This window comes from Benincasa hispida, chromosome 4 (assembly GCF_027475165.1).
Source record: "Benincasa hispida cultivar pf3 chromosome 4, pf3_genome.v1.1, whole genome shotgun sequence".
NCBI lineage: Eukaryota > Viridiplantae > Streptophyta > Magnoliopsida > Cucurbitales > Cucurbitaceae > Benincasa > Benincasa hispida.
This window is the reverse complement of record NC_143481.1, coordinates 34,069,162-34,080,947: the sequence shown is the minus strand read 5'-3', so window position 1 is coordinate 34,080,947 and position 11,786 is coordinate 34,069,162. Positions and strand designations below refer to the sequence as shown.

The 11,786-nt window shown below is 33.5% G+C and overlaps 2 protein-coding genes across 3 annotated transcripts; one reads left to right on the top strand and one right to left on the bottom strand.

Annotated features, from left to right (window-relative positions):
* Positions 1-613: 613 nt before the first annotated feature.
* On the top strand, positions 614-1,198 carry LOC150036654 (uncharacterized). The gene is made up of 3 exons (XM_090313199.1): positions 614-788; positions 909-1,066; positions 1,118-1,198. Exons 1-3 carry the CDS (start codon positions 614-616, stop codon positions 1,196-1,198), a joined length of 414 nt encoding a protein of 137 aa, XP_090169325.1.
* A 1,533-nt stretch (positions 1,199-2,731) lies between these two features.
* LOC120075463 (E3 ubiquitin-protein ligase WAV3-like) lies at positions 2,732-7,444 on the bottom strand. Of its 2 annotated transcripts, none has more exons than XM_039028877.2 (2): positions 6,460-7,444; positions 2,732-5,056 (listed from the first exon to the last, which is right to left on the bottom strand). In XM_039028877.2, exons 1-2 carry the CDS (start codon positions 6,685-6,687, stop codon positions 3,116-3,118), a joined length of 2,169 nt encoding a protein of 722 aa, XP_038884805.1. In that variant the 5' UTR covers positions 6,688-7,444; the 3' UTR covers positions 2,732-3,115. The 2 variants fall into 2 exon arrangements, with proteins under 2 accessions (XP_038884805.1, XP_038884806.1); XM_039028878.2 differs by having other exon boundaries at positions 2,732-5,053; positions 6,460-7,157.
* Positions 7,445-11,786: the final 4,342 nt, after the last annotated feature.

The window sequence follows — 11,786 nt, the reverse complement described above, 5'->3', positions numbered from 1 at the left end:
TGGCCAATTAATAGAGGTTCCCTTGGGATCGACCTCCTACTTCCACTTTAATAACATGTTAGTTTTAGTAGTTGTTGAGCATTATAAATTTCATTTACTTGGGTAGGATAGAATTAACGACGTCTATTTTGTACCGATCAAATTGGCGCCGCTGCCGGGAAACCGTGCAATTAGCCTTTAAGAATCTTTGAATTCTTTTTTTATAAAAACAAAAATAGTTAGTTTGATTGAACTATCCTTTTGTGCATGACCCCCCTCCTCTCGGATTGTGCTCTGTGATTTTGTTGTAGATATCGACCGTGAGGAAAGGAGACTACAAAAGGAAAGAACAAGAAGAGAAGAAGGAGAATTTGAAGAATCGAGTCAAGAAGAGGAACCAATACAAACAAACACTATGGGTGAAGTAAGGGAGCAAACATTAAGAGAGCTTGTCGAACTAGATTACACTTAACAACCATTATGTATAGTATATCCGGAGATTACAGTACCTTTTAAATTGAAACTCGGTTTAGTTCATCTTTTACCTACTTTCTAAGGTAATCCAGGTGAGGACCCACACAAAGACATGAAATAATTCCATTTTGTATATGATGGTATGTGCCCACACGGGGTAATGCAAGAACAACTTAATCTTAGGGTCTTTCCCTTCTCCTTGAAGGATGTGGCCAAGGATTGGTTGTACTACTTGCTGGTTGGATTGATTACCATGTGGAATAGTCTTAAGAAAAAGTTTTTAGAAAAGTTTTTCCCTACATCTAAGGCTAATAATATTAGAAAAGAAATATATGGTATAAAGTAATTGGTAGGAGAGTCCTTATATGAGTATTGGGAAAGCTATAAGCAACTTTGTACTTCCTTTCCCCATCATCAAATTTCTAACTAATACTTTATCCAATATTTCTATTCAGGATTGCTTCCATCTGAGAAGAGCAACATTGATGCAGTTGTCAGTGGAGCTCTAGCTGACAAAATACCTACTGAAGCTAGTGAGCTAATGTCAACCATGGCAGAGAATTCACAGAATTTTGGATCAAAGACTCTTGAATATGATGTTCAGGCTAAAGAGGTTAGTGAGTTGAGAAGTCAAGTATCTAATCTAGTTTCCCTTTTTACTCAGGTTGCTCAAGGAGGATTCCCCCAAAGTAAAAAGTGTGGAGCATGTGGTATGGTTGGGCATGCTTCCGAAGCTTGCCCATAAGGTCAACATCAAATGAATGCAATAAAAGATTTCCAAAGGAAGTACAACCCCCACAGGCAAACTTATAACCAAGGGTGGCGAGATCATCCAAAATTCAAATGGGATCTCAAAGGCAATACGAGAACCTGAATCAATCGTCTTCAATAACTTGAATCAAAGAACAACCCTCATAAACAAAAGTTCATAACTCATTCAGGATTAAGATCGAGTTACATGGTTATCGTTTGAAATGTAAAACTCTTCAATAAACGGTATTATAAAGAGAAATTATATTTCATGGTCCAATCTTATACAGATTCACTATATAGGATACCTCCCTTGCATGTCATCACATGAACGATTTGGATCAAATCGTTTGTAATACTTAAAACTATAGTAACATTTACAAAGTGGGTGTATCCATAGTATTACTATGATAAGGTATCCAACTTTATTTCATGGTCCAATCTTATACAGATTCACTATATAGGATACCTCCCTTGCATGTCATCACATGAACGATTTGGATCAAATCGTTTGTAGTACTTAAAACTATAGTAACATTTACAAAGTGGGTGTATCCATAGTATTACTATGATAAGGTATCCAACTTTATTTCATGGTCCAATCTTATACAGATTCACTATATAGGATACCTCCCTTGCATGTCATCACATGAACGATTTGGATCAAATCGTTTGTAATACTTAAAACTATAGTAACATTTACAAAGTGGGTGTATCCATAGTATTACTATGATAAGGTATCCAACTTTATCCATATACTATAGTTCTTTCAGGTTATTCTTTGAATGTGATCCATTTGTGTGTCAACAATATACCGTTCAAGCTACATTAAATAACATCAAATCTTAGTTTATTGGATTTTGAATTATGCAAACAATGCATAATATTTTATTCATTAAATAAACACTTATTATTTATTAATAATTTGTTTACAAAATACACATATTACAAGATTTAGGACATAAATCCTAACATACAAAACTTCAACCCAAAATCTCTTGAAGAAGAATAATGATCCTCTGAATTGGCCCGAGAACGACGCTTTAGTCTTAAAGGTCAAGGGTGTTTTTGTCCTTTCACGCGACTGATCAAATTTGAAGTTGTAACATTTTGATTAAATCTCAATCCCAATCTCGCCCGAGTTGGCCTGAGAAAAACCCTTCAAACGACTTTTCAAAAAGGGTATTATTTTGATAATGTCAAGACTTCAAGAAGTTATTTTGGACAATTTCTCCTCTAAACCATATATCCAAAGTTATAAATAACTATAATGTTAAGTTTCTTAGGAGCATCAAATAACACATTCAAGGCATTTCAATATATGAATTATTAATAGTTACCATAGGTCAAATCGATTTGATTTTGATAGCTTTAGGTAAGTTGGGTTAATTTAAATCAAGCAATCGATTCAACATTCGTTTAGAGTCTAAGGATAATTAACCGATCCAACCCAACTCATTTATGTACATGTTATAAGCCAAATTAGCCAATGGTATCCCTAATGGTTGTGGATTAGGAATGTAAAGAGTTGAGAGTAGGCAAGCCATATATTAGGTGAAGAGTTGTCCAAGATTTTTCACAATCACACACTTATACCCAATTCTCTTACAGAGAAAAACCATTTCTCTTTATGTACACCAACCCCAGCTTAACCAAAGAAAGAAAAACCAAAACCCAAAAAAAGAACAGAGATGAAAAAAAAACAGAGAATGCTCTCTAAACTCTCTAATACCTACTTCTCTCCTTGTTTCTTTTTCCTTCCAAAAATCTTCTTTCACCCTTCTCCCCATTTATTCATTTACAAGTACAATACAGTTCAGGAATCAAAACAACAGCAAAAATTTTCTTCTTCATTTCAGCCCTTCTTGTTCAAAAGAACTGACAAAACCCCCAAATGGATTCAACTTCTTGATTACCTTGGTTTTGGTTGTGATCCACAAGACAACAATGGCTGCACAAGCCTCTGAGCTGCTGGGCTACTCAGAAACGTAGCCTGTGATCGTGTAAGCATCTCTAGCATCGATGGGGTTTGATAGGATTGAACAAGACTTGAGCTATCCGTCGAGTCGCCTCTTGCAGTTGCTCTTTGCCAAGAATGTGAACTCAGTCCTGAAAGAATGTATGCTCTTCCCGATGCCTCATATACATGCCTGCTAGCCATCCTCTCTTGCATTTCCTTGAGCTCGGCATCTAAGGCAACACATAATCGGTCATGAGATTTAGCAGAGACGGTTTGCGACAACACCATCCTACACTTTTCTAGTATGGCAACTGCACCAGCCAAGTCTCCCTGTTCTGCTGCAATTCTTGCCTGTGCCATTGCCTCCGCTGCTTGGAGTCGGTTGCATTGTCGATCCACTTCCACTGAAATGACCCCTGGTTCTCCTCCCATATCGGGCCTTTCTATCCTTACTTCATCACTTTCCAAAGTCGTTGTTTGTTTGGTGATTGGATCCCTGTAAACACATCTAACTCTTAGGAGTGGTGTTGAATTGCCGGAAGGCTCTACAGGGACATTGACTGAGACCAAAAAGTCCCTCTCTTCATCAGCATACAAGTCCCCGACATCGATAAATCCTGTGCGTCCGCCAACCATCAGACGGCTTGGATAACTTCCAGCTTTTAGTGATCCAAGATGGATATTTGCGTGTACACATTCAATTGCAACTTGCAGCTCCTGCACCACCACGCTTAAGAGACCCCCGATGCACTGTGCAAATGCATCTTGGATCACAGCCTCGGTCTCGATGAAAGAAAAGGTTCCCCCAGATATCTCGGAAATCGAGTGCATAGAAGAAGCATCATGATCTGCGCCAAATCCGAAAGAGTGAACCGGAATCTGGAATCCTGACTCATCCTTAGCATGCATTGACAGAGGAAGAAGTAACTGATAATTGGGTTGTGGTTGGTTAACTCCCGAACCACTGACCGTGTATGTGTCCTGGCCATCTGACAACAGTATTATGCTCGAAACTGCATTCTTTTCCCTTCGATCTTCCATGATCTTGGCACCCTTTCTTAGACCTTCAGCAATGTTGGTTCCACCATTTGCGACTAAAGAATTGACAGCCTGCAGGGCCTGTTGGCGACCCGTGTCAGTCATCCGACGAAGAGGAAAGAGGCGGCGAGCTGTTGAGGAGAAGGCAATTACTGACAGTCTGTCACAGGAGCTAAGATTCTGTATCACAAATCCCATTGCTCGTTTTAGCAATGCAAGTTTAGTACCTGCCATGCTACCGCTGATGTCGAGAACCGTTACTAAGTCAACTGGTGCACGAGGAGTTCGAGAAAACTGTGGCAAAGTAGCTTGATTTCCAGTACAGTTTTGTCTCCTAACTGAAGCAGCAGCTTTAAGATGGACAAGTACGGTGAAATCATCATAGGATTTCGACTTCGGAGCAGCGGAAATCTCTGGATATGTTTTCATCTGTATTATTTTAGTGGAGTCACCGTCTGCACTATTTTTGTTGCAAGAACTTTCAGCACAAATGGTCTGGTTACCTAAGGATTCATCATCATCAAACACACCTGGCTCGGGAGCTTGACAGAGTGGAACAATGAGTCGCCGACTCAAATCCCTTCGAGGAGGAGGTAATCGTCGGACAACAGTCATTAAAGCATTATTTTGATTCCAGCCAGCAGGACCAACTGATGCTCTTCCAGGAGGAGGATCCAAACTGGGACCTTGCACGGGAATTTCTTTCCACTGTGCTCTGCAGACTGGGCATATTTGATTGCCATGTTTTACATTTGACACAACGCAGTGAAAATGGAAGGAATGTGAGCATTCAGCAGTAAATATAGCAAGTCCACCTCCTTGTTTCAACTTCGTTAAGCAAATCGAGCAAGTCTGCTGAATAATATCAAGACCACAGATATCAGTAATATGAATTCGGCAGCAGCAACGTATCAAATACATAAACGTTTTCAACATTAAATTTGATGATCATCCACGGAAAGGAAATTTCTCTAAATGGAGAACAAACCAAACTTCTGCATTGGATATAGAGAATTGCACAAGTCAAAATTAAGATCAAAACGAAGGTCAAAGATGTATTGAAGTAACACCACAAGATGAAGAAAATTGCAACCAAAACCAAATGTTGACAAGGGCATCCAACCACTTCTCCTTTTCCATTGGCAGGAGAAGGAAAGCCAAATTCTGTGCTCTTCTATACAAAAAGTTAAGCTATGCCATGCTTGTGATCAATGCGCAATATTGGATTCTAGCCACTCCTAAATAACTCCTTAAATATGAAATTAGCACAAACTTAAAATAAGTTTGTGAATTAACTAGTCAGTCCCAATCACCCTATAGAAGAGAGCAAAAATACAGGAACTAGATAACTGAGGCTGAGGTACACTGGATATGATTTCGTAAGAAGACATCCGTCTAAATTGCAGCAATGAAAAATGAATTCCGGTAATGATAGGAATCTGAGAAGTTAACTAATATGAGTCAACATCATAAGCCTATTGGTAGAAAAATCATAGAACTATAGCTAGTAATTGTTTTGTGTTTTCTTAAAGCATAGATCTCCGCAATCTTTATGTTCTAATATACTTAAGTGAAAATCGCTACTTCAAAATATCTTATTCATCTAAATTGCAGAACTTTTTCCTCATTCAACTGTAAAAATATCCAGGAGTACAAATATTGAATGCTAATGGAAACTTTTAAAAGTCTCTCTTCAATTCACTTCACTGCTATTTTCCATTCAACCTTCTTTTGGTTTACATTCCATTAATTTCCATTGACCTTTTGGACAAAAATCACCACTTTTGTCTTCACATCTATGTCCTCAATCCCCAGATAGAGTTTGATGAAGTTTTATTATATGGATTTAAAGAAGGAACCAATTTGGGTCTCAAACAAACAATCAGAAAATGGTAAATATTTGATCTATAGTTAGTCACAAGCTGACTTCCATAGACTAAAACTTTTTTAGTCTAAAAGAAGGAAATTAAAATCTCTTCTTCCGCTCTGTCTTTCCTTTTTTAGTTTCTTCAACCACAGTAAACATATCAACAAAAAAACACAGATGGATGAAAAAATAGAGAAAAATCTCTACTCAAGTTCATATGGAATTTCTAAGAAAACACAGTATCCAATCAGTAAAGAACAAATAATTGGTGAGAAAAAAGGGTTCAAGTCTTCAAGATCTATAACTTTACTTTTTGCTCAGAAAGAAACAAACCCAATCAAACTAAGTGTAGAAGCAAGATTTAAGGTCAGAGAAAAGAAAATAAACAAACCTTTGAAAATTTGCTGCCACTTTTAGAGAAAGTTAAGCCATGAGAAGATGGGGTTGGTGTAGAAGGGCGAGAGGAACCCCAATGTGCCGGAGAAAGCAAAGCAGCATCTGAAAACCTTTCAGTGGAATCACAGTCAGGCAAAGGGGAAGAGTCTTCAAGTGTTCTTGGAACAAAAACACAAAGATTCAAACCAAGAGCCAGCTTCATCTTCCTCCATTTACTACCCATTTGACAATTTCAGATCCCAAAACCCCCCACAAACCCACAAAAGAGAACAAACAACCAGAAGAACAAAAACAAAATGATAGAAATCAAGCCAAAAAACCCAAATAGAAGGGAAAATACAAACCCCAGATCTCAAACAAGCCCTTGTATGGCTGTAAACCAATCCCCTCCTTTTGAGAGAGATGAAACGGGCTTTAGTAAAAGTTGAGAGAAGAACACGAATACCAAGAGAAAAACAAGTCTAATGGGGTTTTAACAGAAGGAAAAAGAAGAGAAGGGAATGAATATATCAGCAAAAAGCATGGTTAAGAGAAAAAACTAAGAACACTGCAAGAAGTTTTCTGGTTAGCTTTGTTCATTTCAATGGCCGCTAAAAGGGGAAATGGCAAGAGGAAAATTATAGAGAGAGAGAGAGAGAGAAAGAACAGCTCCCTTGAGCCTTGAGGATTTGACCTGTGTTTTCTGTTTTCTCTGTCGTTGAGGTTAAATAAAAGGCCATAAAATACAAAAGCAAGTTTTGGGTTGAATTCAGAAAGCTATGTGCTTTATCACAAATCTTTATGACTTACATTTTTTTTTCAATTTTTTTCCTTTGCTACTTTATTTTCAATCTCACACCATGAAAAAAAACCTTTTTTTTTTTTCATTCTTTTTACTTGGGATTCTAGTGAATATGCTCCAAATTTCAATCCTTTTCCCCAAACCCAATTTCAATTCTTTAATTCAAAATTGAAAATCCAACCCACATTACAATTGTACCAATAAAAAACAAGAGGAATACATCCAAATTAAAAAAGTCCAACCTTTAATCTTTATTTATTTACTTCAAATGTAAATTGGATATAATTTAAATTTTCCAAAAGAAGAAATGAATAATAATTTTTAAGAAAAACACTATAAGAGTTGACAAATCTATTGGCAAAACCATAGATAGTGGGTTGAGTTAAAAGTTTTAGAACTATTCTCCCAGAAGATCCCTTTTAATTTTCTGAACAGCCATTGAAATGAAATGACCCATCAACCAAATGTTCTGAACCCTAAATTATTGTGTTAAAAAAAACAGAAGATTATATTCTCTTTTGTCTCAATCCAAAATTCTTGCTCCAATATTAAAGAACAAACATTTTCAAATTTTACAATTTTTTTAGTGTCAAATTGGATAAAAATATGCTGCACAAATTCTGTAATTCCAAACAGAACAACCACTCCTAATTGGTTGTTTGGCCTTGAATATATGGAGATGAACACATAGACTAGAGATTTCAAATCTTATCGCTTCATTCAAAAAGAGCTTAGCAAATCATGCACTAATTGACAAAAAAAAAAAAAAATATAGAAATATATTATAAGATCAATTACAATGAATGATACTTTTAGTACTAATAATTAGGTGTATAGCAACATCTTTAAATAAATATAAAGATAGCAAAAGCTATTAGTGATAAACTATCACTAATAGACTCTAAGACTCCTAAAAACGTAAGGATGGAGTCTATCACTATTATAAATTTTGTTATGTCTTTAAATTCTTTTACGTTATGCTATATACTTAATACTTTACCGATTGTTATATTTGTAATTATCCCTATGTAATATCATATTCATATTCATGTTAATCTTAATCCTCTCTCTAGTCTCTAGCTTTATGTGATACCATGCTCTTTGTTTATAGCAAGATACCCTTTTTAGCTCTTTTTTCACCTTTTGCAAATGGGCTTAACTATGCTTAAAAAAAAACTTTTTTTTTTTTTGTTGGGGTTAGTGGTTGGCTGTCCAATCTCTCATACACACTCTCTCTTTCTCTTCCTAAAAGCATATCTATAGCTCTTTGACTATAAGATATGAATGGGTTCTCAAATGGGGTTCTAGTGGATTGTGCCAAAATCTCTTTCTACCAAAGTTCATAATAATGCATTTTGAAAATGGAAAAATAGAGGGGAAAAAAACTCTTCACTCACCTCCCACATCAATCACTACAAATCCACCCATTGCATGACAAAGGGTTAATCAATGGCATGTGGCCCTCATAATCCATCATCATTATAAATCATTGTTCAACAAATGGAGTCAAAATGCATCATTTTCATTATACTCCCAATTTGATTTTAGGCCAAATCACTACAAAATTTTCTTGTACTATACAAATACTATACTACCTTTATTCTTTGTTTACATTAGACATTTGTGTATATAATATATTTTTTTATTGTTAATGGACCTATACTATTTTTTAAAAGCAATTACAAATATATCAATCAGATTGAAAATATTAGTAAATATAACACAATGCAAACAAATTTATCCATATAACAAAATTTAGATCTAACTCTTGAAGTCTATCAATGATAAACTATGTCGCTAATAAGAGTCAATCAATGATAGATTTTTTTATATTCATAATTCCTTACCAATGTTGTCATATATTTAATTATTAACTCTAAAGTTAAATAATTAAATATATATATATATACTATGAAACTTCTCCCAAATCACTAAATTTGTTAGAAACTTTTTGTTTCTTTGAAAATTTAAGGATTTGAAATGATGATTACTATTTAACTCACTGAAATTATATTGAAAACATCTAAGATATTTTTATTCTTTTGATTAGAAATTTCAACATTCAACTTCAAATAAAATTGCAAAAGTCAAATACAACTGGATTTGGTTGATTAGATTTGAAAATGAATTAAGAATAAGAATGTGAAACGACAAATACAAAAAAGATTAATGTTTGTTAGTATAATGATGTGTGTGTGTTTAATTTATTAAATGTGGATTATTGTTTTTTTGTTTTAAGAAAAAATAGCTTTTTGCAGATAATAATGATGATGAGACTGAGGATGGCACACGTGCACATCATCACGTGACATGCAGCAGTCAGCAGGATTGTGATTCCCATGTCAACCCTTAGTTTGACATTTTGTGACAATTTCACCCCCCTATCTTATCACATTGAGCTGGATTTCTCCCTCTTTTTTCATTATTGCTTTTTTTTTTTTCTTCTTCTTTTATTTATTTAACCTACTTTTATTTGTCGCCCGTAAAATGTTTATATACATTTCGATTAATCTCATACACTAACAATTAAATTATCTTGTAATATTTTGACATCAAACAAAAGTAAAGTTGTTAATTCCATTTCTTATTTAGTTCAAAGAGTTTTTAATTCACTGATTTCTTGACTTACTAACTATTTACGATATAGACTCCATAAGTAAATAACTCTTCAAATTAAAGATATATGGTTTAAATATTGCTTTAGTCCTTATACTTTAGGTTTTTGTTTATTTTGATCCTTATACTTTCAAATGGTTCATTTTGGTCCATATACATCCAACGTTGGTTCATTTTTATCTCTATACTTTAAAATTGTTCATTTTAGTCTTCGTATTTTTAATTTTGGTTCATTTTAATTCTTATACTTTTAAAAAGTTGTCCTTTTGGTCCCTTCATTTTTACTTTTAAAGGATAAAAATTGTCACTTTACCGAAAGTTTAAGTACCAAAATAAACCAAAATTGAAAGTATAATGACCAAATGAACATTTTTAAAGTATAGGGACCAAAATGAACAAAACAAAAAATATAGGGACTAAAATAGTATTCAAATATATATATATATACACGTGCACGCTCGCCCCTGCAATAAGAGATCTAAATGTAATAGAAGAGATTTTTTTTCTCAACAAGTTAAGTGTGTATTTGTAAGTATTTTTCTTTCAAATGTATCTATTTATTTTTAATATAACTTGTAAACTTTTAATATCTTAAGTATTATAATGGTTTGACTCTTTTGTTTTTTTCCCGAAAATCATTATGCATTTTTTCCTCACATGTAACTTTGCTAATAGGTCCATTCATGGTAGTTACTAGTCTCTTTTGACCTTCCTAATTAATTTTTTCACCAATACGATGTAGATACAAATAACACAAAATCCTAAATTAAGTTAATAATGAATAAAAAAAACTTATCTTAAAGAAATCGTTAGATAAATATCTTAATTGAAGTATTGTTCTAAATTAAGAGAATAAGAATTAAGAAGATTTTAATTCATTTGCTATAAAACCCCATCATTTAAAAATAAAAATCGACTAAAAGATTAAGAGATAGATGAATTATGATACTCATTTAATATCAATAAGGGAGGGCAAACAAATTTTATAGAGAATCCTTAGATTGAGACCAAATACAAAAGTTAAACCAGGATTTTAGTTTGGATCACCAGTCGAAGATAGAGAGGGGATTCCCGCCCATTCTCGACCCCACTCCAAATACAAGCTTGTTCATTATTATTGTTTATAATATATTAATACATATACAATATTTTTCTAATATTATATATTGATTTAAATGTGAGATACTATATGTGTTAGTGTTATTTATTTTTTTAAAATTAAAATATGTTTAGTTTAGTTTTTGGTTTGAAAAATAAATTTCAAAGAAAATACGTATCCAAACATGTGCACACTGGTCATTATTATTTTGTCTAAATGAAAGATGTCATTTTCAAATCTTTGAAAACAATTCTCAAATAATAAGTCTCAACACACTTTAGTCAAGTCAAACTAATTGAATTACAAAAGGAACAAAAATATATGCATAACTTATAGGTTTTATATCTTTTCTATTATAAATATTATAAAAATAAATTGTTTAAGGTTCTCAAAGCCATGTGTCAATCTTGATATTGTTCACGTGTCTTGTAGCATGTTTGGTATCCATATAAAACCACATCCTACTTGTCACTTACTTTGCCTATAAATAGTTACATTTGGTGAATCTTAAAATCACACACATTGATGAAAAATCTACTTTAAATTTTCACTAAATTTTCATTTATTAATTTTTTTTTTATAATTTTAGTTATTTTATTTTATTTATTTATTTATTTATTTATTATTATTATTATTATATTATATTATATTTTCTCCATATTTGTTGTGCTCCTCAATTTTACAACACGTTATCAGCACGAGCTCTTATTGCTTCCATCGTTGAAGGTAGATCCTAAAGGTAGGTCGGTTTTTTCTTCTTTATTATAATTAATAAATTAAATGTTATTTTGCATATTTAGTACATATTAAATTTATATTATAAATA

Excerpts from the sequence above, each read along its gene's own strand:
- LOC120075463 (XM_039028877.2), bottom strand. The coding sequence starts at position 6,687 with ATGGGTAGTAAATGGAGGAAGATGAAGCTGGCTCTTGGTTTGAATCTT. Across the intron at positions 5,057-6,459 it reads GTGGCAGCAAATTTTCAAAG|CAGACTTGCTCGATTTGCTT; the intron begins GTTTGTTTATTT and ends GATATTATTCAG.
- LOC150036654 (XM_090313199.1), top strand. The coding sequence starts at position 614 with ATGCAAGAACAACTTAATCTTAGGGTCTTTCCCTTCTCCTTGAAGGAT. Across the intron at positions 789-908 it reads TATTAGAAAAGAAATATATG|GATTGCTTCCATCTGAGAAG; the intron begins GTATAAAGTAAT and ends ATTTCTATTCAG. Across the intron at positions 1,067-1,117 it reads ATGATGTTCAGGCTAAAGAG|GTTGCTCAAGGAGGATTCCC; the intron begins GTTAGTGAGTTG and ends CTTTTTACTCAG.